Source organism: Staurois parvus, unplaced genomic scaffold (genome assembly GCF_062004578.1).
Source record: "Staurois parvus isolate SC_StPar_1 unplaced genomic scaffold, SC_StPar_1.0 ptg001283l, whole genome shotgun sequence".
Taxonomy (NCBI): domain Eukaryota; kingdom Metazoa; phylum Chordata; class Amphibia; order Anura; family Ranidae; genus Staurois; species Staurois parvus.
Genome location: NW_028319079.1, coordinates 1,408,585 through 1,433,402, shown reverse-complemented (window position 1 = coordinate 1,433,402; position 24,818 = coordinate 1,408,585). Strand labels below are relative to the sequence as shown.

Sequence of the window (24,818 nt, the reverse complement as noted above, 5' to 3'; positions counted from 1 at the left end):
CATAAATTTCATTTGGGTGCAGTGTTGCATGACCGCACAATTGTCAGTTAAAACGAATGCAGTGCCGTATCGCAAAAAATGGCCCGGTCAGGAAGGGGAGTAAGCCCGGGTTCACACTGATGCAGTGCAGAATTTGCAGCATTTTTTGTGTGAATTCTGCACCGCATCAGAATCGTACCCCGTTCATGCAAACCGATGCGGGTGTGTATGTTAAGTTAACAACATCCCAAAATCAGTCCACAAAACGCGGTGCGATGTGCAGAATCGGATCGCAAGGGTGTGAATACCCATGCGATCCGATTCTAGTGCGGACCCAAAAAAGGGTCCTGCACCTTTGTGGTGTGGATGCGGTGCGATTAGAGCCATACATACGTATGGCTCAAATCGCACCGCACATGATTTGCATGTGATTTGACAAGAAATGTGGTGCGTGGGTCACAGACGTGCACTTAGTTTTGCACTTCTGTAACCCTTTTTCAGCTGACAGGGGGCTAAAGCCTGCAGTCAGCTGACATCACAGAGCAAGTCCAGGCACCTGAAGGATTCCAACCATATTGTCGGGATCCGCCCGGAAGCCTGACCAGCAGCCGCAGTGCTGTGAAGCTGAGCCAGCCATTCCCACTCCTGCACAGCCTGGCACTCCAGTGAGTGCTGGAGGAGCACAGAGAGGTAACTGGCTATCAATGGCTCTTTGCAGACTGATAAATGAGTGATCAGCAGTCTTTGATCATTCAGTTCTTGGTCTTAAGAGGCGGCGGGGGACAGATGCAGCATCAGACCGATGCTTCATCCACCGAGGTGAGTATAGATTTTTTTTTTTTCAATTCCATACTTCTCTTTACAAGTATCCATTTCCCTCCCATAGGGATGACCATGACCTCTGCTTATCTCTCCAGAAGGACAGAGCCAGCTTTGTTCAGGCGTCATACATACATACATACACACACATATATACACATACATACATACATACATACACACACACACACACATATACATATATAAAATATAATATATATACCATATATTTTCTGCACTGAGAAGCTATCTCTTGCCTGCAGCAAAATGATGACATCATCTCAGCCTAGGCAAGAGAAACTAAGACAACGAGACAACTCAAGGATGGCGTTTTAGCTACTTCAGCTCCAGATGGTTTAACCCACCTCATGACCAGGCCATTTTTTGCTATTCGGCACTGTCCTAATTTTACTGGTAATTGTGCGGTCATGCAATGCAGTACCCAAACAACATTTATATTTATTTCACACAAATAGAGCTTTCCTTTGGTGGTATTTGATCACCACTGAGTTTTTAATTTTTTTATTATACAAATGGAAAAGACCGAAAATTCTGAAAAAAAATGTTTTTTTCACCTTCTACTATTAAACCGAACATATTCAGTAAAAAAAAAAAAAATTAAAATTCTTCATAAATTTAGGCCAAAATGCATTTTTACATGTCTTTGGTAGAAAAAAAAAAATCACGATCAGTGTATATTGATTGGTTTGTGTGAAAGTTATAGCGTTTACAAACTATGGTATATATACACATACTGAAATTTAAAAAAAAAAAATTTTATACTATGAATGGGGGTGATCAGCGACTTATAGTGGGACCAGGGGCGGACTGACAACTCATGGAGCCCCCAGGCAATAGGGGATCCTGGGGCCCCTGTATCCTTGCCCAAACTCAAAAAAGCCTATGAAAAAAGGTACCAGGGGCATCTCATGGGGCCCCCTACTGACCTCGGGCAGTGCCCAAGTTTCCAAATGGTCAGTCCGCCCCTGAGTGGGACTGTGATAGTGTGGTGGACAATCTGACACTGGGTGGGAACTGAAATCACCAGTGACACGAATACAGTGATAAGTGATAATACTATACACTGTCACTGTACTAATTGGCTGGGAAGGGGTTAACATTTAGGGGTAATCAAAGGATTGGGAAGGGGTTAACATTTAGGGGTAATCAAAGGATTGGGACGGGGTTCAGATTTAGGGGTAATCAAAGGGTTAAATGCTTTGCAGGGAGAACAAACAAAGATAGTTCCCTCTGTAGAAACCCTTAACTTGGAAGAGGTCAGAAATGTACAGGTAAAGTCGCTGTGCCTGTAGGAACCACCTGTCTGCAGTACAATGCGGGTAGTGCTGATGTGGTTAATGAAAAAAAAACAAAAACAAAAACAAACAAAAAAAAAAAAAAAACACATTTTTTAAAATTCTGCAGTTGCTCTACATTGTGACATGTCAGCATTTTATGCATGGAGACTTGAATGACTTCTAGATCCAGGTAATTAAGTAGAATCCAAAATCTAACAAATAAAAATCTCCTCTCTGGTGACACAGACAGCATTTTAAACCTAAGGGCCAGTTCACACCACATGCAGTCCAGCACGTTTTTTCCCTGCATCAAAAATGCATTGATAGTAGGTTACAGGGTTTACAATGGCATAGTTCACACCAGCGCGGTCATTTTCAGAAAATAAAAAACATGCTGGATTTTTTCTTTCACTGAAGTGTACTGGACCGCAGTAAAACGCATAACAAAAATGCACCAAAAAGTCCTTATTTACCCTAGGTTCACATCTGTGCGGGTGGTGCCGCTGTGGATCCGCACGAAAATCTGTGCACCCGCACAAAGGAATGCGGACCCGCGGGCGAGTGCCATTAATTCTAATGGCACGCCGCCCGCACTGGAAAACGCAACTGTACTGGGAACAGAGGTTCCTGTGCGGGCTGCGTTTTCCAAAGAAGTGCAGGGACTTCTTCCCTGTGTGTCACGGGGCACGGGAGTCCATTCAAATGAATGGGCTCTCGTGCCCATGCAAAACTCTGCCCGCACAGCCGCATTTATGTGAACCGGGGGTAAAATAAAAGAAAAAGAGAGGGTAAAAAATGAACCGGAATGCATTAAAAACGCACAAGAACGAGTGAAAAAAGGCATCAAAAACACAACGGAACGCGCCAAAAAACACATCTGGTCTGCGTTTCAATGGTGTGAACCGGCCTTTAGGTCCCAGATGTAGTCCAGTGCATTTTTTTCTGTATCAAAAATGAATGATTATTGTTTTCCATGCATTCCAATGGCCCTAGCTCACATCAGTGCAGTCAGTTCCCGGTGCAGAAAAAAAAAAAAAAGTATAACATGCTGCATTTTTTTTTGCACAGATTTGTACTGAAAACAGCTAAATGTATCAGAAATGCACCGAAAAGCAGTGTGGTGTGAACTGTAAGCAACAACGCACCTGGAATGCGTGTTCGTGAAGTTCATAACTAAAAAAAAAAAAAAAAAAACGGGAGGGAGGGGTCAAGGCTGGAGTTGGGTTTTTGGCAACCATTCCAAGCCTGCTACTCACCTTTCTCCACCACGCGGAGTTTCAGTTCCTTGGGTTTGCCCCCCACATCATTGGGTATTATGACATCGCATATATACGTGCCGTTGTCTTTGAAAGTCACTTTATCTATCAGAATGGAGGCGTCCTTCTTATTGAGGTCCCCGGCCCAGCTGGTGCGTTCCGTGAAGCGGCTGTCCGACAGGTAGGGCTTCCCACCCATATACACTAGGATCTTCACTGGATCGGCTGTGCTCCCATCCTCTTTGAACTTCCATATGATGACGGTTCCGCTGTGGACCACCTCAGTTGACTTGAAAGTGCAGGACAGTTTGGCTTGAGTGCCGTTTTCTACGGTCAGTTCTCCTGGAGTGTACAACTCTACTGAGCTGCAGAAATCCACTGCAAAAAAAAAAAAAAAAAAAAAAAAAAAAAACAGAAAAGATTCTATTAGGCTCAAAATTGGGATTTTCTAGAAGCCATAGTGCTTTCAATGCTGGCAGTTAAAGTAGAGCTCCACCCAAAATGGGGAAGTCCTGCTTTAAGGACTGGTCCCCCGCTCCCTGTTAAGGATTGGCACCTTGGGGGAACGGGTACCCAAAATACAGGTACCCGCTCCCACTTATGCTGCAATTGCCTAGGCCAGGGGTAGGCAACCTGCGGCTCTCTAGCTGTTGTGGAACTACATTTCCCATGAGGCATTGCAACATTACAAAACTGACAGTTACAGCTATGACTTGCAGAGGCATGATGGAACTTGTAGTCCTGCAACAGCTGGAGAGCTGCAGGTTGCCTACCCCTGGCCTAAGCGATCGGAAGTGGAAGCGGTTCCCCCCCCCATAGTCTTCTGGGACAGGTCCCAGAAGACTAAGGGACCATTCGCAAAGCGCAGAGCTACTCGCGCATGCACAGTGGGCACCCGGCTATGAAGCCGCAAGCTGTCACAGCCAGGTGCACACACTGAAGATGCCAGCGCCTGGAACACAGTGCGGCCAGTGAAGCGGGCTGCGGAGAGGACACCGCGGGATCGAGGGACAGGTAAGTGTCCATTTTTTAAAAAAATCAGCACTTACAGTTTTTGTAGCAGCTGACATTTTTTTTTTATATTCACTGGAACTCCGCTTTAAGTCAGAAGTCCCATCATTTACTCTCAAATAATTTGAGGATTTTTCAGAAGCATATCCGCAGTGAAAGACTACACATTTCTTTCCAGAATTCTTTTAAGCACTTCAGCTCTGGAACATTTACCCCCCCCCCTTCCTGACCGGGCCATTTTTTGCAACACGGTGGACAAGTAGTGGTTAAAATCACTGAAAATAGAATTTTAGGCACACTTTTCTTTTTTTTTTTTTTTTTTTAATTGTGGATCAAGAAAGGGAAGGCTATAACCCCTTTCAGTTATTTTTTTTTCTATCTTTGTTCAACAATTTACATTCACTTCCTGATCCATAGTTAAAACAGGAAGGGAGTGGAAATGCCTGCAACTTTAAGGAATCCCTTGGGGCCCCCAAGTCCCCAGAACTAGTGCCCCCTCAATTGAAAAATTTCCCCTCTATTACTTTTCTGCGGATAACCCAAAAATTGTACCAGACTCTTTAAAAATTGCACTGCTTCCAGACCGCAGATACGAGAACCGGCTCCGAAGAAATCCTTTTGGTTCATATGTCATGCAAATCGGATGCAGTTCAAAATGCATCCAATTCACATATAAGTGAACCAGGACTAAAGTTGGGAATACACGATTAGAAAATCAGCCGATCGGTCATCCGACGACCGAGAGGCGTTTGTTCGTTGGTCGAAATCGTGGCCCACATTAACCAATCTAAAAAGATCGTTCGTAAGGCAATACGTAGTGATGACCTCTTCTGTACAAGTGGAAGTGACGCAGTGGGCGTGTGACCTTGTAGCCACGCCCTTCCGGCCAGAACGAGTGATATACACAACAATTACCAGCAATGAGTATAATATCGTTTATTACATTTTATTTATTTATTTCAGGTACTTATATAGCGCTGTCAATGTACGCAGCGCTTTACATATATATTGTACATTCACATCAGTCCCTAACCCTCAAGGGGTGTACAATCTAAGATCCCTAACTCACATTCATACATACACATACTAGGGACAATTTAGAAAGGAGCCTATTAACCTACCAGCATGTCTTTGGAGTGTGGGAGGAAACCCACGCAGGCACAGGGAGAACATGCAAACTCCAGGCAGGTGGTGCCGTGGTTGGGATTTGAACCGACGACCCGAGTACTGCCAGGCGGAAGTGCTAACCATTTAGCCACTGTGCTGCCCATATATATACATAAATAGTGATACATAAATATAATCTGCAGAATTCTGGTCTCATGATCTCATTGGGCCAATCTACTTTTAACATTTGGATTGTTAGTTTGTGTTTACGAAGATTTCTTGGACATAAACATCCGAGTCATCTTCTGTTTCCGCTCATGCGTGATAGCGATTGATAGACTTTTTTCGTATGACCACATAGAAAATCGGTCGTTCATATACGAAACGACAACATTTTTCACTGTTCACCTGGATTTTTTCATTCACAATATCGTTATCTGTTAAAACATCCTGCTCATCAACGAAGAGAAAATCATTCAATCAATGGTTCCGCGGAATTTTTCGGACAATTTTCTTATCGTGTGTACAGGGCATTAGAGTCCTTTCACACAGGTGATCCAACCAGCCCACCTGTCAGTTTTTCAGGCGGATCTGATCAGATTGGTCCATGCAGCCCTATGGACTGGCGAGTGTAAGTGGACCGGACTTGCATCCGTTTAAAAGCACCTACCTACCTCTGGGCTAAAAAAAAAAAAAAATTAATCAGATCAGGCCCACTTAAAAAAATTAAACAAAAAATGGAGGACTGCATCTTCTTCTGTTTAGACAGACTGGATCAGAGACAGCAGGGTGTAAACGGACAGCAGAGTCTGTTTATACCCGGCCACCCAAACAGTGGGGTCTGTCCTTGTCCGCTCTGCATAAACGGACTTGTCATCCACCCCGTTCTGCTCCACTCAGCAGGGGGGGGATCACTGGACAGATCCCCTGGTGATCAGAACCGAAGGCACCTGTGTGAAAGAGTTACTTGGGACACAAACAGCAATAAAAACCTTAAGTGTTCTAATTCATATCCACTCCATCCAAAATTAAAGAAAAAAAACTGCCATTGTCACAATATAGGTGCTCTGCCAGCCCCAATTATTAATTCTCTCGTTAATCCCTTGTGCCCAGAGGAAGTACATCCTCAATTAATGTCCCACTCTCTTGTACCAAATGCTCCCAGCTTTAATCAATGCATCCCCTCCACCCTCATCCTGCCAAATGTCCCCAAATTCAATTAAATGTGTCGTCGTCGTCCCCCCCCTCATCCTGATTTATAGCCCAAATTCAATCAATGTATCTCCTTTCCTGGTATCCTGCTTTATTTCCCCAAATGCCATTTAGCGTCTCCACCATTGTCGCCCCTGCCACTATCTCTCTCCAGAGATAGCGAGATTCACACCTCTCCCGGAGAGGTGCGAACCTCCTGCGGGGATGTTCCAGACGGGCCAGAATGACGCCACCCGGTCCTGTCATCCGCAGCGCGGGCACGGAGAGTTCCCGCGCTTGCGGATGTCGCTGGACAAAGGTCGCGCTCACGAGAAGCGCGGCCCATGTCCAGGGGGCGTGCCTCGTTGCCGGGCGAGGAGGCCCGCCCACAGTTGCCAGGTTGACCGGAGAGCGTCCTGCACCAGCTTAAGAAGGCTGATGCCGGGCTCCCCGATCATCTTCTCCGCTGCGCAGCCATTGAGGGAGCCCAGCTGCGGCGGGACCCTTGTGGCTAACTCTGCCAAAGACCCCAAGGATACGGGGGGACCCTGCACATGCTAACCCTGCCTAAGACCCCCAGCCAGAGGGGGGAGACCGTAAACGCCAGCCTGCCTGAGACCCCCAGCCAGAGGGGGGAGACCGCAAACGCCAGCCTGCCTGAGACCCCCAGCCAGAGGGGGGAGACCGCAAATGCCATCCTGCCTGAGACCCCAGCCAGAGGGGGAGACCGCAAACGCCAGCCTGCCTGAGACCCCCAGCCAGAGGGGGGAGACCGCAAACGCAGGCCTGCCTGAGACCCCCAGCCAGAGGGGGGAGACAGCAAGCGCCAGCCTGCCTGAGACCCCCAGCCAGAGGGGGGAGACCGCAAGCGCCAGCCTGCCTGAGACCCCCAGCCAGAGGGGGGAGACCGCAAACGTCAGCCTGTCTGAGACCCCCAGCCAGAGGGGGGAGACCGCAAGCGCCAGCCTGCCTGAGACCCCCAGCCAGAGGGGGGAGACCGCACACGCCAGCCTGCCCAAGACCCCCACCCAAAGGGGGGAGATCGCACATGCCAGCCGGCCTGAGACCCAGCTAGGGGAGAGACCACCTGCCTACTCCGGACCCCAACAGGTACCTGTGTCATACTATCATATCCCTGGGGGACCGGGCACCCTGTCGGATCAGTGAGTGTATGCTTTCCCATTTTGCCTGAACTGTTCCACTACCCCCCTGTTGGATTACAATCTGTCACAGAGACTTTACCTTTGCCCCTTGGGGCTGGACTACAAGTGCTTCGCCCTCTTACTATTCCCCTAGTGGCGAGGGCACCCTCCTTGCAATCCCCCCTATTAAGTGACTGTGTTTGCCTCAATAAAGCTTTGTCTGTTTGCTATCCGCCTCGTGTGTTCTGTCCTGCCTACCCTCCGTCACAGCCATTATTATACTTCTACTTTATTTTGCTCCTACTTATACTTGAATTTGGGTTCTTCTTTAAAGTGATCCATTACTTCAATCGCACCCCACCCTCCACTAAGCAATGGGCCCTCTGGGGCCCTATGCTTACCCTTACTGCCCCGAGAACCACCGGCCACCAATCTATAAAAACTCCGGCACTTCTAGATCTGATGACCCAAGGGGGAGCACGTGCCATACAACACGCAATTGTCAATACTAGGTATTGTCAACAGCCATCTGCTTTTCTCTGAAAACAGTTCACTTTTTTTTTTTTGTTTGTTTTTTTTATTGCAGGGAAGTTTTAATAGATATGTTAGCAGTATGGTTTACGGCATTCTCTCCTGTGGACTTTGGATGTTGGGAGCTGACCTGTCCCACTTCCTGCTCACAGACTGACAGCAGGGTGAGTCAGCTGGGGCATGCAGCGCGTAGGAAGCAGATGGCGAGGAAACGTTTCTGTTTGTATCCCGTTGAGGAAGGAGAAGTAAATAAGTACCTTTGTATGAATTATCGGTCATATCTATGGATTGCTGGCATACTATGCCTTGATTTAAGGGAACATACAGTAAATATATTTACAGTCCAATATTTATTTATTTCAGGTACTTATATGGCGCCGTCAATTTACACAGCACTTTACATATATATTGTACATTCACATCAGTCCCTAACCCTCAAGGGGTGTACAATCTAAGGTCCCTAACTTACATTCATACATACACATACTAGGGACAATTTAGACAGGAGCCAATTCACCTACCAGCATGTCTTTGGAGTAAACCGGAGTACCCGGAGGAAACCCACGCAGGCACAGGGAGAACATGCAAACTCCAGGCAGGTGGTGCTGTGGCTGGGATTCGAACCAACGACCCGAGTAGTGCCAGGTGGAAGTGCTAACCATTTAGCCACTGTGCTGCCCCATATCCCAAAGTTCTAATGATTAAAGTGATTCTAAAGGCTTTTTGTTTTTTAAGAAAAAAATATACATGTCTAAATTTACCTGCTGTGTGTAGTGGTTTTGCACAGAGCAGCCTGGATCCTCCTTTTCTTGGGTCCCCTGGCCCCTCCCTCCTGTTGGGTGCCCCCAAAGCAAGCAGCTTGCTATGGGGGCACCTGCTGTTCCAGGTGTCCATTCACACACGGAGCTGCGGCTCGTCCTGCCCCCCCCCCTTCTCATTGGCTCACTGGCTGTGATTGACATGTCTATACTTGCCTGCTGTGTGTAGTGGTTTTGCACAGAGCAGCCTGGATCCTCTTTTTCTTGGGTCCCCTGGCCCCTCCCTCCTGTTGGGTGCCCCCAAAGCAAGCGGCTTGCTATGGGGGCACCCGCTGTTCCATGTGTCCATTCACACACGGAGCTGCGGCTTGTCCTGCCCCCCCCTGTTCTCATTGGCTCACTGGCTGTGATTGACCGCAGTGGGGGCCAATGGCTCCTGCTTCTGTCTCAGCTAATGGGAATAGGGAGTCCCAGGATAGCCGAGACTCCAGTGCACATCGCTGGATCAAGTATCGGGGAAGGGGGGTTGCTGCACAGAGAAGGCTTTTTACTATCATGCATGGAATGCATTAAGGTAAAAACCTTGAGCCTTTAGAAACACTTTAATATAGAGATATTTTTTTTTCCAACCTGAGTAACTGTGCAGCAACATTCAGGTTATTTACTAAAACCGGAGAGTACAAAATTCAATGCAACTCTACATAGAAACTAATCAGCTTTCAGGTTTTTTTTGGCAAAGTTTAAAAGTGTTACTAAACCCACAACAGTAAACGCAGTCTGTATATGCAGTAAAGCATTCTTGTTATACTCACTGTAGAACCTAATAGGTTAATCCTCTGCATTGTGTAAAAAGGCTGTGTGATCCGGTCTTCTCTGATCCTCCCCTTTTTCCAGTCCCCAACCCATCTGCTGATAGTACAGAGGTCTAGGAGGAAAATGCTCAGTTTGGTGTGTATTGCTAGAGTTTTTTTTGAAAGGGTGCATGTGATCAGCACGGGGCCAATTAGCACTGTCCAGACAAAGGGTCAGGGGTTATGCAGTCTTATCGGACAGTCAGGAGAGAATGAAAACACCTCCTAGAAGCTTTAACCAGTGCTCTGCTGGACACTGACAGAAGTCACAAGACTGCTGTACCCACTGAGAAAACGTAGTGTTATGTGTACTGTGGGAGACCAGATATAGTGAATGCAGGGTCCGGGGAGACCAGATATAGTGAATGCAGGGTCCGGGGAGACCAGATATAGTGAATGCAGGATCCGGGGAGACCAGATATAGTGACCGCAGGGTCCGGGGAGACCAGATATAGTGACCGCAGGGTCCGGGGAGACCAGATATAGTGACCGCAGGGTCCGGGGAGACCAGATATAGTGACCGCAGGGTCCGGGGAGACCAGATATAGTGACCGTAGGGTCCGGGGAGACCGGATATAGTGACCGCAGGGTCCGGGGAGACCGGATATAGTGACCGCAGGGTCCGGGGAGACCGGATATAGTGACCGCAGGGTCCGGGGAGACCGGATATAGTGACCGCAGGGTCCGGGGAGACCGGATATAGTGACCGCAGGGTCCGGGGAGACCGGATATAGTGACCGCAGGGTCCGGGGAGACCGGATATAGTGACCGCAGGGTCCGGGGAGACCGGATATAGTGACCGCAGGGTCCGGGGAGAGCGGATATAGTGACCGCAGGGTCCGGGGAGAGCGGATATAGTGAATGCAGGGTCCGGGGAGAGCGGATATAGTGAATGCAGGGTCCGGGGAGACCGGATATAGTGAATGCAGGGTCCGGGGAGACCGGATATAGTGAATGCAGGGTCCGGGGAGACCGGATATAGTGAATGCAGGGTCCGGGGAGACCGGATATAGTGAATGCAGGGTCCGGGGAGACCGGATATAGTGAATGCAGGGTCCGGGGAGACCGGATATAGTGAATGCAGGGTCCGGGGAGACCGGATATAGTGAATGCAGGGTCCGGGGAGACCGGATATAGTGAATGCAGGGTCCGGGGAGACCGGATATAGTGAATGCAGGGTCCGGGGAGACCGGATATAGTGAATGCAGGGTCCGGGGAGACCAGATATAGTGAATGCAGGGTCCAGGGAGACCAGATATAGTGAATGCAGGGTCCTAGGAAACCGGATATAGTGAATGCAGGGTCCGGGGAGACCAGATATAGTGAATGCAGGGTCCTGGGAGACCAGATATAGTGAATGCAGGGTCCTGGGAGACCAGATATAGTGAATGCAGGGTCTGGGGAGATCAGATATAGTGAATGCAGGGTCCGGGGAGACCAGATATAGTGAATGCAGGGTCCGGGGAGACCAGATATAGTGAATGCAGGGTCTGGGGAGATCAGATATAGTGAATGCAGGGTCCAGGGAGACCAGATATAGTGAATGCAGGGTCCGGGGAGACCAGATATAGTGAATGCAGGGTCCAGGGAGAGTGTATATAGTGAACGCAGGGTCCGGGGTTTAGTAACACTTTAATTGAATAAGTTGCAGTTAGAAGCTGATTGGCTACCATGCACAGCTGCACCAGATTCTGAGAGCACTAATTTTAGTAAATCCCCCCACTCCCCACCGTAGGTCCTACTAAATATTCATTACAGCCAGGACTGGCTTTAAGTAAAAGGGGGGCTCTGGGAAAATATAAAGTTGTTGTCCCATAAGCCCAGCATTTCATCTTCTTCACCCCTGCTTCCATTCTGCAGACAGGGGCCCCTGGAAAGGACAAGGACCCTGAGCGAGTGGACAAAGACAAAAGTATTGGCGCCCCCCACCTCTCAATGATCCAGGTTAAATACTTTGAAAGTGATTGTAAAAAGTATCTATCTATATTTTTTTTTATTAAAACAAACATGTTATACTTATCTGCTCTGTGCAACGGTATTGCACAGAGCGGCCCTGAACCTCATCTTCTGGGGTCCCCCACCACTGCTCTAAGACCTCTCCTCCATGCACCACCATAGGAAGCTGCTTTCTATGGGGAAGCACATGTGGGCTTGCTGTTGAGCCAAGCTGTGTACATCCATAGACACGCACAGCATGGGTTGCGCCCCCCCCCCCCACTCAGCTTACTGGATTTGATTGACAGCAGCAGGAACCAATGGATCCCGCTGCTGCCTCTGTTCTGTGAATGCAGGGAGAGAGGAGAGATCCACTACAGATGGGCACAGCGCTGAATCAAGTGAGGGCTCAGGTAGGCATTTAGAAGGGTGGTTGGGGGAGGAGCAATACAAATACCAGGACATTTTTTACCTTCATGCATTAAATAAAAAATGTCCTGACTTTAAAACCACTTTATTTTTTGGAGCCATGGTGAGGGGATAGGACCCCCGTCAGTTTTTTATTGTCAATTGGTAGATTAACCAACTTTATTTGTCCTTGTTAACCATCATCACCAAGACAGAAAAGTGACGGGAAAGCCATCATGTGACAGTTCTTACAGGAACGGAAAGAGAAGGGAAATCTTCCAATGGGGACACCTGTCCTGTTGATCATTACATCAGAGAGTGAGAGAGAGATTTACTCTCACTTCGTGCTGTGTTTCTGGAACAGAAAGTGAAGGGAAATAAAAAAAAAAAAAAAAGAATTCTGCTTCAAAACACAAAACAACTCCAATTAATAATTCATTTTAATTAAGACTATTATTATACAGGATTTATATATTATACAGGATTTATATATTATACAGGATTTATATATTATACAGGATTTATATATTATACAGGTTTTATATATTATTATTATACAGGTTTTATATATTATTATTATACAGGTTTTATATATTATTATTATACAGGATTTATATATTATTATTATACAGGATTTATATATTATTATACAGGATTTATATATTATTATTATTATTATACAGGATTTATATATTATTATTATACAGGATTTATATATTATTTTTATTATAATACAGGATTTATATATTATTATTATACAGGATTTATATATTATTATTATTATACAGGACTTATATGGCACCAACAGTTTGCTCAGCACTTTACAATATAACGAGAGACAATACAGCAACAATACAGTTCAATACAAGAGGGTTAGGAGGGCCTGATCCTTGGAGCTTGCAAGCTAAGAGGGAGGGGCTTATGGTACAAAAGGTAATAACTATGGGGGATGAAACCAATCAGTCGCTGCAATGAGTCAGGGCACTGCTGCTCATTTACTGCCCAATCAGAAGGCTGAGGGTGTGTCCTTGACCAAGCTGCTGCAATGGGTGGGTCAAGGAACCAACCGCTGTCAGGCAGAGGTGTTTGGCCCTCTGTTCAAACAGAACTACAAGTCTTATGGCAGGAAAACAGAGCACATATGTATTTCAACTGTATATCAAACCGCTTGCCTAGAGTTCCACTTTGAGCCATTATGCAAAGCATGATGGGAAATTAACCCATGGAAGGGTTACAGATAATTCTACAGCATAACAATAAAAAGAGCATCAACAAGGTCATTTATTATCAACAGACATAGAGAATTCTATTCTTGTCTTACGTAAACGTCTCCCCTGCTGGTGAAATGTTTATTATAAACATTCTGCTGTAGGATACATTTTGCAGAGGTTTGGTGCGCAATATGTGTGCTCTGCATAATCTTTATCAGCACACATTTCTAGCAAACAGCTACACACACAGGTAACAGGAAAGCTGTTTTACCAGCTAAAAGGATTTGTATTTCTGTCCATACAGCCTTAAAACTTACACAGCTCTGCCATATAGCACAGCCAGGTGGATGACACCACTTTCTCTACTACCGTTCCAGAAACAATACAGTGTAATCCTCTCTACACATCCATTAGATGTTGAAAGAGCAACAGAAGGCCGATTAGGTCTTCCCTCTGTCCACAATGCCCCCTCCTCCTATCCACACGTTCCTTGTCTACACAATTGCACAGGACTCATCTGATTGGCTTGCCTCTTTCAATCTGCTGGTTATTCTGAAAAATGCTACTTGTCCAGCTGTCATTAAGATCAATTAGTTTCAATATTTCACTGGCCTGGAACAAATAAGCACATCAGGAATGTAGGAAAGGAAAGAAGAGAGGGAGAGGGGAAGGGGAAGAGGAGAAGGAGCAGAGAGGGGAAGGGGAAGAGGAGAAGGAGCAGAGAGGGGAAGGGGAAGAGGAGAAGGAGCAGAGAGGGAGAAGGAGCAGAGAGGGGGAAGAGGAGCGGAAAGGAGAGGGGGAAGAGGAGCGGAAAGGAGAGGGGGAAGAGGAGTGGAAAGGAGAGGGGATATGAAGAGAGTGGGGCAGGAAGGAGAGGAGCAGAGATGGCAGGCAAGGTGAGGAAAGGGGCAGAGAGGACAGCAGAGGGAAAAAGAGGAGAAGGGAGGAGCGGAGAGGAGGGGGAGAGGGCAGGAGCGGAGAGGAGGAGGGCAGGAGCGGAGAGGGGGGGAGCAGAGTGGAGAGGGGGGGAGAGCAGAGTGGAGAGGGGGGGGAGAGCAGAGTGGAGAGGGGGGGGAGAGCAGAGTGGAGAGGGGGGGGAGAGCAGAGTGGAGAGGGGGGGGAGAGCAGAGTGGAGAGGGGGGGGGAGAGCAGAGTGGAGAGGGGGGGGGGAGAGCAGAGTGGAGAGGGGGGGGGGAGAGCAGAGTGGAGAGGGGGGGGAGAGCAGAGTGGAGAGGGGGGGGAGAGCAGAGTGGAGAGGGGGGGGAGAGCAGAGTGGAGAGGGGGGGGAGAGCAGAGTGGAGAGGGGGGGAGAGCAGAGTGGAGGGGGGGGGAGAGCAGAGTGGAGGGGGGGGAGAGCAGAGTGGAGGGGGGGGAGCAGAGTGGAGGGGGGGAGCAGAGTGGAGAGGGGGGGAGCAGAGTGGAGAGGGGGAGCAGAGGGGAGGGTACACTCTAGAATCTCCCCTAATCCATTTATAGAATGAACTGTATTGTTAAAAGAATACTGCACTTTTAGTGAATGGACAAGGGGATACTAAAGGGAAATGTCAGGAGTCTTTACTGTCACAGCCACAGCTTTGCATTCCTTGAATGCCTGAAATACAGCACTGTGTGCAAGATTAGGTATGAATGAAACAATGATTTCTACAGTAAATAGCCACTTGGACCTAGAACACTCCTTATTGAATTCAAACTTTTCACTTGTGGTTCCCCAGGAGTTCAGCTTAAACTGAAAGTACGCCAAACGCTTAAAAAAAAAATGCAGTGGGACTTTTAACACTACCAACTACCCCTAAATAATGAGATTTTCATGTGCGGTACGCTTTCCATGGGGTGAAAAATAGCGTACCAATAGAAACCGCACAACCGTGAACGGAACCTATACAGGTTTTACGATTGCTGGGAATCCTTTAATAAGTCTGCAGAGAAGAGGAGAGACATCTCCACTTTAAGAAAACCACATCTGAGAATCACAGATAGGAAAAACACTGAAAACAAGTAAATTTAAGTGTGAAGAAAAGCAGTTATGAAAGCAGCTGCTGACGCAAGACAGTTCGTTTAGAAGGGGAGGAGAGATGGAGCAACGCTGAGATTTAAACATCTCCCAGACACAATTTCCCAACTAGTCCTGAAAAATGACTCGAGCTTCGCTTCCTGCCTTCAAGCGGTTTACACGCAGTTAATGACACAGAGTGTTGCAACTCCAGAGATTAAGGAACAGATGTGTCAGCTTTTAAAGCGATCTGCAGCTGTGCTACTTAAAAACCCAGGATTCGCTCGTGCAACGCAAAACAAACAGATTTGTTTCAATGACCCCTCAGAAGCATATACTCCTCTTTCTCTACTGACCTGTTAGACCACCAGGATACAAGACCAGTACTTCCAGGTATAGAGGAGCATGCAACAGCACTGATCATTGGCCCAGCAGAGTCACATGGGAGTTTACCTGCCCCCTGTGTAAGCTCTCACTGAAGCAACTTGGACAAAGATCACTTCTGGCAGATGTATGGAGCAACAGGGGAGCAAAGGAAACCTACATATGTGCATTGTGGAGGGGAGGGCCATTAAAATGAGCCTCTTGTTTGGCCCTGCGTGGGCAAATTATAGGTTTACTTTCACCAGTTGGGTATACTGGGCCTGCTACACACATCCAGTACACCGGGCATGTGTAGTACACCGGGCATGTGTAGTACACCGGGCATGTGTAGTACACCGGGCATGTGTAGTACACCTCTGCCCCAATGCAGCCCCTCCAAGCACTTGCAGGCAGTTTCCAGCTTTCAAAATGACAGTGGTTGCTGTGTAAATACAGCTGCTGTAGAAGCAGATGCAGTAAAAAAAAAAAAAGAAAAAAAAAAAAAAGTGTGACAATGTTTATAAACATTGCTCAGATAGGAGATACAAAGCAACATTATTGCTTTTATGTCTACTCTGTTTCATTCATCTGCAGATCAAAGGGATGAGCAGAGCTCCAGTCTCCTGTGCAAAAAAATAAAAGTCAGCAGCTACGAAAACTGTAGCAGTTTTCTCACTGCAGCCAGGTTCACTGGCCATCCTTTGTCTGGCTGCCATCTTAAGTGTGGGCAAACTGCTGTGAGCTTGGGGCTTCACAGCTGGGTGCCCACCGCGCATTGTGAATGGGCTGCCAGTCTTCTGTCACATGTCCCAAAAGACTGGGGGATGGAGAACTTACACTTCTGATCACCTAGGCGGTTGAAGCAGAAGTGGGAGCAGGTGCCTGTCACAATTAGGTACCCACTCCACAAACTCCTAACGGGGAGCGTGGGGATGAGGGTGGACAGTCGTTACAGCGGAACTTTTGGGTGGAGCTCCGCTTTAAAGTGGATGATTTTTACCTTAATGCACTCCTTGCATTATGGTAAAAAGAAAGAAAGGAAAAAAAAAAAAAAAAAAACTTCCTTGATCAGCTCCCTCCTGAAATACTTACCTGGCTACTCTTTCGATCCAGTGCTGTGCCTGTCTGCAGAAGCACTTGTCTTCTCCCTCACAGGCACAGAGACAGCGGCATGAGCCAATGGCAATCAAATCTGGGAGGAGGAAGCAGGGATATATAGATGCACACAGCTTGGCCCAGGAGCGAGCCCGCATGAGTGCCCCCACAGGAAGAGGCTTGCTGTTGGGGCACCCAGAGAAGAGGAGCAGCAGGCAGCACCAGAGGGGACCCCAAAAGAGGAGGTTCGGGGCCTTATAACCTGTCATTATACCATGTTTATTATCTGTGGTGGATCACTTTACAGAGGTGTTTGACAAGCAGCTGAGAGGCAAGAGGTCGCCTCCATGATACGTGTTAACCCTTGAAAGGCCTCAGCACTGCACCACAACTACAAGCAAATTAAACGGTTGCAGGGTGGTTTCAGCATGGCCCCATTCACTTGAATGAGTATTGTTTGGTGATGGTACTCGCAGCTGAACATGAAACAAGCCGCAATGTCTACCTCCACCCTTTAACTTTTGGTTGAAGTTTAGTCAAAAAAGATATTTTAAAAAAATCAACACAAGGGATATGACTATGTGGGATGTGTCCCTTGTGCTGCCTTAATCTTCAGATGTGGAAGGGGTTAAAGTCTTACTAAACCCACAACAGTAAAATCAGTTTGTATATGCAGTACAGCATGCTCACTGTGGAACCTAAGGGGTTAATCCTCCACATTGTGTAAAAGGGCTGTTTGATCCTGTCTTCTCTGATCCTCCCCTTCTTCCATTGTCCCCCTCTTATCTCCTGATAACACATAAGATGTGGAGTTACTCTGCACATGCTCAGTTTGGTGTGTATTGCTAGAGAGATTGTTTTTGTTTTTTTCGTGGGAGACTGCATGTGATCAGCACAGGGCCAATCAGCACTGTCCAGACAGAGGGTCAGGGGTTATGCATCCTCCTAGAGCAGAAAGAAAACTCTGCCTACAAGCTTTAATATGTGCTCTGTTGGACAAAAGGTATTTAGCAGTTTATATTTACTAAAATAATTGCATTTCCATGTTCTGTGTACTGTGGGAGAGCGGATATGGTGACTGCAGGGTCCTGGGAGACCAGATATAGTGAATTCAGGGTCTGGGGAGACCAGATATGGTGACTGCAGGGTCCGGGGAGAGCGAATATGGTGACTGCAGGGTCCGGGGAGAGCGAATATGGTGACTGCAGGGTCCGGGGAGAGCGGATATGGTGACTGCAGGGTCCGGGGAGAGCGGATATGGTGACTGCAGGGTCCGGGGAGAGCGGATATGGTGACTGCAGGGTCCGGGGAGAGCGGATATGGTGACTGCAGGGTCCGGGGAGAGCGGATATAGTGAATGCAGGGTCCGGGGAGACCGGATATAGAGAATCCAGGGTCCTGGGAAACCGGATATAGTGAATGCAGGGTCCGGGGAGACCGGATATAGTGAATGCAGGGTCCGGGGAGACCGGATATAGTGAATGCAGGGTCCGGGGAGAGCGGATATAGTGAATGCAGGGTCCGGGGAGAGCGGATATAGTGAATGCAGGGTCCGGGGAGACCAGATATAGTGAATGCAGGGTCCGGGGAGACCAGATATAGTGAATGCAGGGTCCGGGGAGACCAGATATAGTGAATGCAGGGTCCGGGGAGACCGGATATAGTGAATGCAGGGTCCGGGGAGACCGGATATAGTGAATGCAGGGTCCGGGGAGACCGGATATAGTGAATGCAGGGTCCGGGGAGACCGGATATAGTGAATGCCGGTCCGGGGAGACCGGATATAATGAATGCAGGGTCCGGGGAGACCGGATATAGTGAATGCAGGGTCCGGGGAGACCGGATATAGTGAATGCAGGGTCCGGGGTTTAGTAACACTTTAATAGAGCCAATATGGGCTTGTCAGGAGTGCTTGCTATTTCTGCCACCCCTCCTCCATTCACAGAAGCCATACTATAGCATCTAAAAATGAAGGTCCTTCATTCATCCACCCATCCTTCATTCATAGAATGTTTTTCACTCACAGAAGCTATAGTACAGCTTCTATAAAAGAAAGAGCTGGGCAGAAAAGGAGGGCACAGCATCCCATTTCTTGCGTGCAAAAAAAAAAACAAAACAAATTTTTGCAAGATAGTATTACCAAAAGAAAAAAAAAAATAGCACAAGGGTCATTACTTCCAATCAATGCTATATGTCCCCTGTGCTGCTTGCTGGCTCCTGCATTCGCCCCCTCTGATACCCCCACTCTTACTGCCCTGCCAGCAGTTGCTCAAATCTTTGCACATGCCGTATTTTTCTGGATTTTTCCCCTTCAATCTATACTATAGCTAAATTTATCAAGGATAGAATGCAGATGAGCTGATATTTGTGAGTTTTTTTTCTGTCTGTGACCCCATTAAGAGAGATTTTCTCTGACTTTCCATCCCTGCGATCCCCGTAGAATGGAGGGAAGAGGTTAAGAAGGCAGGAATAAAAACATTTCAGAAGTTCTAACCCTTCCACACCTTGCTGAAAATGAGTTTTTGTCAGTGTCCCCAATGGGAGAGATTTCCCAGAACTTCCTCTGAGAAGCAATCAGTCTGGACTCCAAGACTCCTAGTGGTTAATGGATTTGATCACTAAAGCTCAGCAAGATGCATTTCCTACTAAGTAACCACCATAGACACCAAAATACATCCAATGCATTCGGTCTCAAGAAGACTTCAGCTACTAATTAAGTCTTTTGGAGAGGGATACAGTAGGTTTTGTTCATTGGCAGTGAGCTTAAAGGAGAACTCCGGCCTTCCCTTAAAATGTTACAAAACCCAGGACCTTGGCCTGCAGTCACTATATCCGGTCTCCCCGGACCCCGCAGTCACTATATCCGGTCTGCCCGGACCCCGCAGTCACTATATCCGGTCTGCCCGGACCCCGCAGTCACTATATCCGGTCTGCCCGGACCCCGCAGTCACTATATCCGGTCTGCCCGGACCCCGCAGTCACTATATCCGGTCTGCCCGGACCCCGCAGTCACTATATCCGGTCTGCCCGGACCCCGCAGTCACTATATCCGGTCTGCCCGGACCCCGCAGTCACTATATCCGGTCTCCCCGGACCCTGCATTCACTATATCTAGTCTCTCAGGTCCCTGCATTCACTATATCTGGTCTCCCTGGACCCTGCATTCACTATATCCGGTCTCCCCGGACCCTGCATTCACTATATCCGGTCTCCCCGGACCCTGCATTCACTATATCTGGTCTCCCACAGTACACAAAACATGGAAATGCAATTATTTTAGTAAATATAAACTGCTAAATACCTTTTCTCATCAGCAGCATATAGCAGTCTTGTGACTTCTATCAGTGGCCATCCGTGCACTGGTTAAACTTGTAGATGGAGTTTTCTTTCTGCTCTAGGAGGAAGCAGAACCCCTGACCTCTGGGCAGTTATTGGGCCTGTGCTGATCACATGCACCCTCCCAAGGAGGAAAAAAAAAAAACCCTCTAGTGATACACACCAAACTGAGCATTTGCAGAGTGACTCCACATGTTATATCTTATCAGGAGATAAGGGCTGGGGGGGGGGGGGGCTGGAAGAAGGGAAAGATCAGAGAAGACAGGATCAAACAAATGCTGAGGATTAACCCCTTAGGTTCCACAGTGAGTTCCCGGAGTGGAGTTACTCTTTAAACCATATCCTCACATATTTCATGACCCATCAACAATGATAGGTACTGGCCAAGAGGAATGTCAGGAATTGCCAAAGCTTTTGGCCGTGACAGAAGGGCCTTGGAGACTACTGCACGCCCCTCTATGTGGTGGTAGCAGGTACAGAGGAGGCAGCACAGCTTGCTGGGCAATGGAATGAGAAGATCAGAGTGAAAGGATTACAAACTGCAGCTAAGAGGCCTAAAGACAAAAAAGGAGACACCCAGTGCTGGAGTAACAATATTCCCAATCACAGTCTGCAGACTTCTTGCGGTCTCTCATACAGAGATCCCAGCTATTGCTCTCTAATTACCATGCGGTGTGTGGTTTTCACAGATTGTTCATAAAGCAGAACTTCACTCTTTCAATCATCGTGGACTTTTCTTTAATCCTTATACTGCTAGCATCAGTAAACAGATTACAAAGTATATATTTTAGGGATGCACGGGTATCGGTATACCAAAATCACATGCGGTTCCCCACTGCTAGTTATTAGCCCGAGTTCACACAGGAGCGGTACTGGAAACCTCCCTCCCGGCATCCCATGCTGAGCGGAGAGTGGGCATGTGGGGATGGATACTATGGAGGCAGATGTTCAATATTCTCAGCAGTAGGAGAGGAGAGAAAGTGTTGGGGAGTTGAAATCTCAGCAGCTTTGTTGCCTCTCCTTGCAGGGATGGCAGTTTAGTCTACAGGACTTTTGATTGGTCAGTATCGTCATATGGACAGTGCTGACCAATCAGATGCCGTCTAGCCCATGCTGTCATCGCTGCAAGGGGGGTAGAGAGAGCTTCAGGGATTTCAAATCCTCAGGACATGTGAAGCGGTTTTTTCTCCTCTCCTTGCAGCAATGCCAGTACGGGCTAGATGGCATCTGATTGGTCAGCAATATCCAGGTGACGGTGCTGACCAATCAGATGCCATCTAGCTCCTGCTGTCATCGCTGCAAGGAGTGAAGAGAGAGCTTCAGGGATTTCAAATCCTCAGACATGTGAAGCGATTTTCTCTCCTCTCCTTGCAGCAATGACAGTACGGGCTAGACGGCATCTGATTGGTCAGCACTGTCCATGTGACGGTGCTGACCAATCAAAAGTCCTTCAGCCCGAACTGTCATCCCTGCTAGGAGAGGAAAGAAAGCAGCAGGGATTTCAAATCCCCGCCGCTTTCTCTCCTACCACTGAGAATTTGGACCATCTGCCTCCATAGTATCCATCCCCACTCCCCGCTGCGGGAACCCTCCCTGCACCGCTCCTGTGTGAACTCGGGCTATGACAAGCCTAGGTTCACACAGAATCAGTGGGGAAACCGCATCTGATTAGGACAGGAGTTGAATTCCTGTTCAAATCGCATGCTATTCTTTGTGGTGCAAATTGAGTCCATACATTTTGTATTAACGCACATCCCACTGCAAAGTACCGGTAATGGCGAGTACTGGATCTAAAGTATTGGTACTCATCGGTTAAAAAAAACTACATCGTTGCATCCCTAATATATTTACTTTATTTTTATTATTTTTTACATTGCTTCAGTTATTTCCTGGTTTTTGGCCTAGGCAAATGATGTCACACATTCAGAAGGAGTCTTCCAGCTTCAAAAAAAAAATAAAAAAAAAAAAAATAATCAGACAGTACTAAAGATGTAGTAAACCCAAAAGTAAACATTTACTATATTGCAGCTTACCAATTCTTAGATGTGATAGCTGTACTAGTTTTCTTTTTTTAAAGGATTTTTTCCTTTATATTCACCTGATGTTCTGGCCAGCAAGTCTAATTTTTTTGACAGAACAAGCTCTCCTGCAGATATAGCAGTAAGAGGGCTGAGACAAACCATTTACCACGGACAAGGGTACTAACAAATATCAGCTTCTAAGAAAAAACCTTTGTCCCAAAAGGGAAAAAAAACGGTTTGCTGTAACTGCTTTTCTAAATTGTGTTTGCTGGGGCTTAGCTGCAATTTGTTAGTCCATCTAATACTCCCCTCTCCCTCCCCCCACCCCCCCCAAGACTGACAATGCTGCTGTCTGTTGTGCCCCCTGTGCTCCGTCCTCCAGAGTGGGGGCGTTCTAATACAGGAGGTATGTTACTGGGCAGATCACAAGGTGAAAACAGAGGGGAAAAAAAGCCACAAAAATTAAAACTAATGGAGCCACCACATCTAATGATTGGTAAGCTGCAAGATAATACATTTTTGGTTTTAATACCACATCAACTGTCGTCGCAACTGTACTAATACAGCTCCAATTGTCTGATGCTTGAGCATTCCCATGGATAAAAGTATTTCAGTTTGCTTGTTTGCCTACATCCAATAGCTTGTCTTTCAGGGTGCTCCGTACTGAATGGGGAGCTGCTAGGTCAGCGATGGCGAACCTTTTAGAGACCGAATGTCCAAACTGCAACCCAAAACCCATTTATGTATCGCAAAGTGCCAACACAGCAATTAAACCGGAATACTGAGGTTTTAGTTTAGAAAAAACAACCCAAAACATTGACATCTTTTGTCTTAAAAGAAAAAACACAATAGCAGAGCTTCCACTGACCACCAGCACGAGGGGGGCAAAGTTCCCCCAGCCACCAGCACGAGGGGGGGGGCCCAACGCTCCCCCGGCCACCAGCACGAGGGGGGGGGGGGACAACGCTCCCCCGGCCACCAGCACGGGGGGGGGGGGGGACAACGCTCCCCCGGCCACCAGCACGAGGGGGGGGGGGGACAACGCTCCCCCGGCCACCAGCACGAGGGGGGGAGGGCAACGCTCCACCGGCCACCAGCACAAGGGGGGGAGGGCAACGCTCCCCCGGCCACCAGCACAAGGGGGGGGGGCAACGCTCCCCCGGCCACCAGCACAAGGGGGGGGGCAACGCTCCCCCGGCCACCAGCACAAGGGGGGGGGCAACGCTCCCCCGGCCACCAGCACAAGGGGGGGGGGGGGCAACGCTCCCCCGGCCACCAGCACAGGGGGGGGGCAACGCTCCCCCGGCCACCAGCACAAGGGGGGGGCAACGCTCCCCCGGCCACCAGCACAAGGGGGGGGGGGGCAACGCTCCCCCGGCCACCAGCACAAGGGGGGGGGGGCAACGCTCCCCCGGCCACCAGCACAAGGGGGGGGGGGGCAACGCTCCCCCGGCCACCAGCACAAGGGGGGGGGGCAACGCTCCCCCGGCCACCAGCACAAGGGGGGGGGGCAACGCTCCCCCGGCCACCAGCACAAGGGGGGGGGGCAACGCTCCCCCGGCCACCAGCACAAGGGGGGGGCAACGCTCCCCCGGCCACCAGCACAAGGGGGGGGGCAACGCTCCCCCGGCCACCAGCACAAGGGGGGGGCAACGCTCCCCCGGCCACCAGCACAAGGGGGGGGCAACGCTCCCCCGGCCACCAGCACAAGGGGGGGGCAACGCTCCCCCGGCCACCAGCACAAGGGGGGGGCAACGCTCCCCCGGCCACCAGCACAAGGGGGGGGCAACGCTCCCCCGGCCACCAGCACAAGGGGGGGGGCAACGCGCTCCCCCGGCCACCAGCACAAGGGGGGGGGGCAACGCTCCCCCGGCCACCAGCACAAGGGGGGGGGGGGGCAACGCTAACCCGGCCACCAGCACAAGGGGGGGGGGGGCAACGCTAACCCGGCCACCAGCACAAGGGGGGGGGGGGGGCAACGCTAACCCAGCCACCAGCACAAGGGGGGGGGGGGCAACGCTAACCCGGCCACCAGCACAAGGGGGGGGGCAACGCTAACCCGGCCACCAGTACAAGGGGGGGGGCAGCGTTCCCCCGACCACCAGCACAAGGGGGGGGCAACATTCCCCCGACCACCAGCACAAGGGGGGGGGGCAACGTTCCCCCGACCACCAGCACAAGGGGGGGGGGCAACGTTCCCCCGACCACCAGCACAAGGGGGGGGGCAACGTTCCCCCGACCACCAGCACAGGGGGGGGGGGCTACGTTCCCCCGACCACCAGCACAGGGGGGGGGGGGCAACGTTCCCCCGACCACCAGCACAGGGGGGGGGGCAACGTTCCCCCGACCACCAGCACAGGGGGGGGGGCAACGTTCCCCCGACCACCAGCACAGGGGGGGGGGCAACGTTCCCCCGACCACCAGCACAAGGGGGGGGGCAACGTTCCCCCGACCACCAGCACAAGGGGGGGGGGGCAACGTTCCCCCGACCACCAGCACAAGGGGGGCAACGTGCC

At 49.2% G+C, this 24,818-nt stretch overlaps 1 protein-coding gene across 2 annotated transcripts in view; it reads right to left on the bottom strand.

Annotated features, from left to right (window-relative positions):
• The window catches only part of MPZL1 (myelin protein zero like 1), a 59,605-nt gene that overhangs the window by 17,671 nt on the left and 17,116 nt on the right, over nucleotides 1-24,818 (bottom strand). For both annotated transcript variants that reach the window (XM_089660831.1, XM_089660832.1), the window contains exon 2: nucleotides 3,353-3,730. In XM_089660831.1, the coding sequence (XP_089516957.1) occupies nucleotides 3,353-3,730 (378 nt within the window). The remainder of the gene's footprint in view (nucleotides 1-3,352; nucleotides 3,731-24,818) is intronic.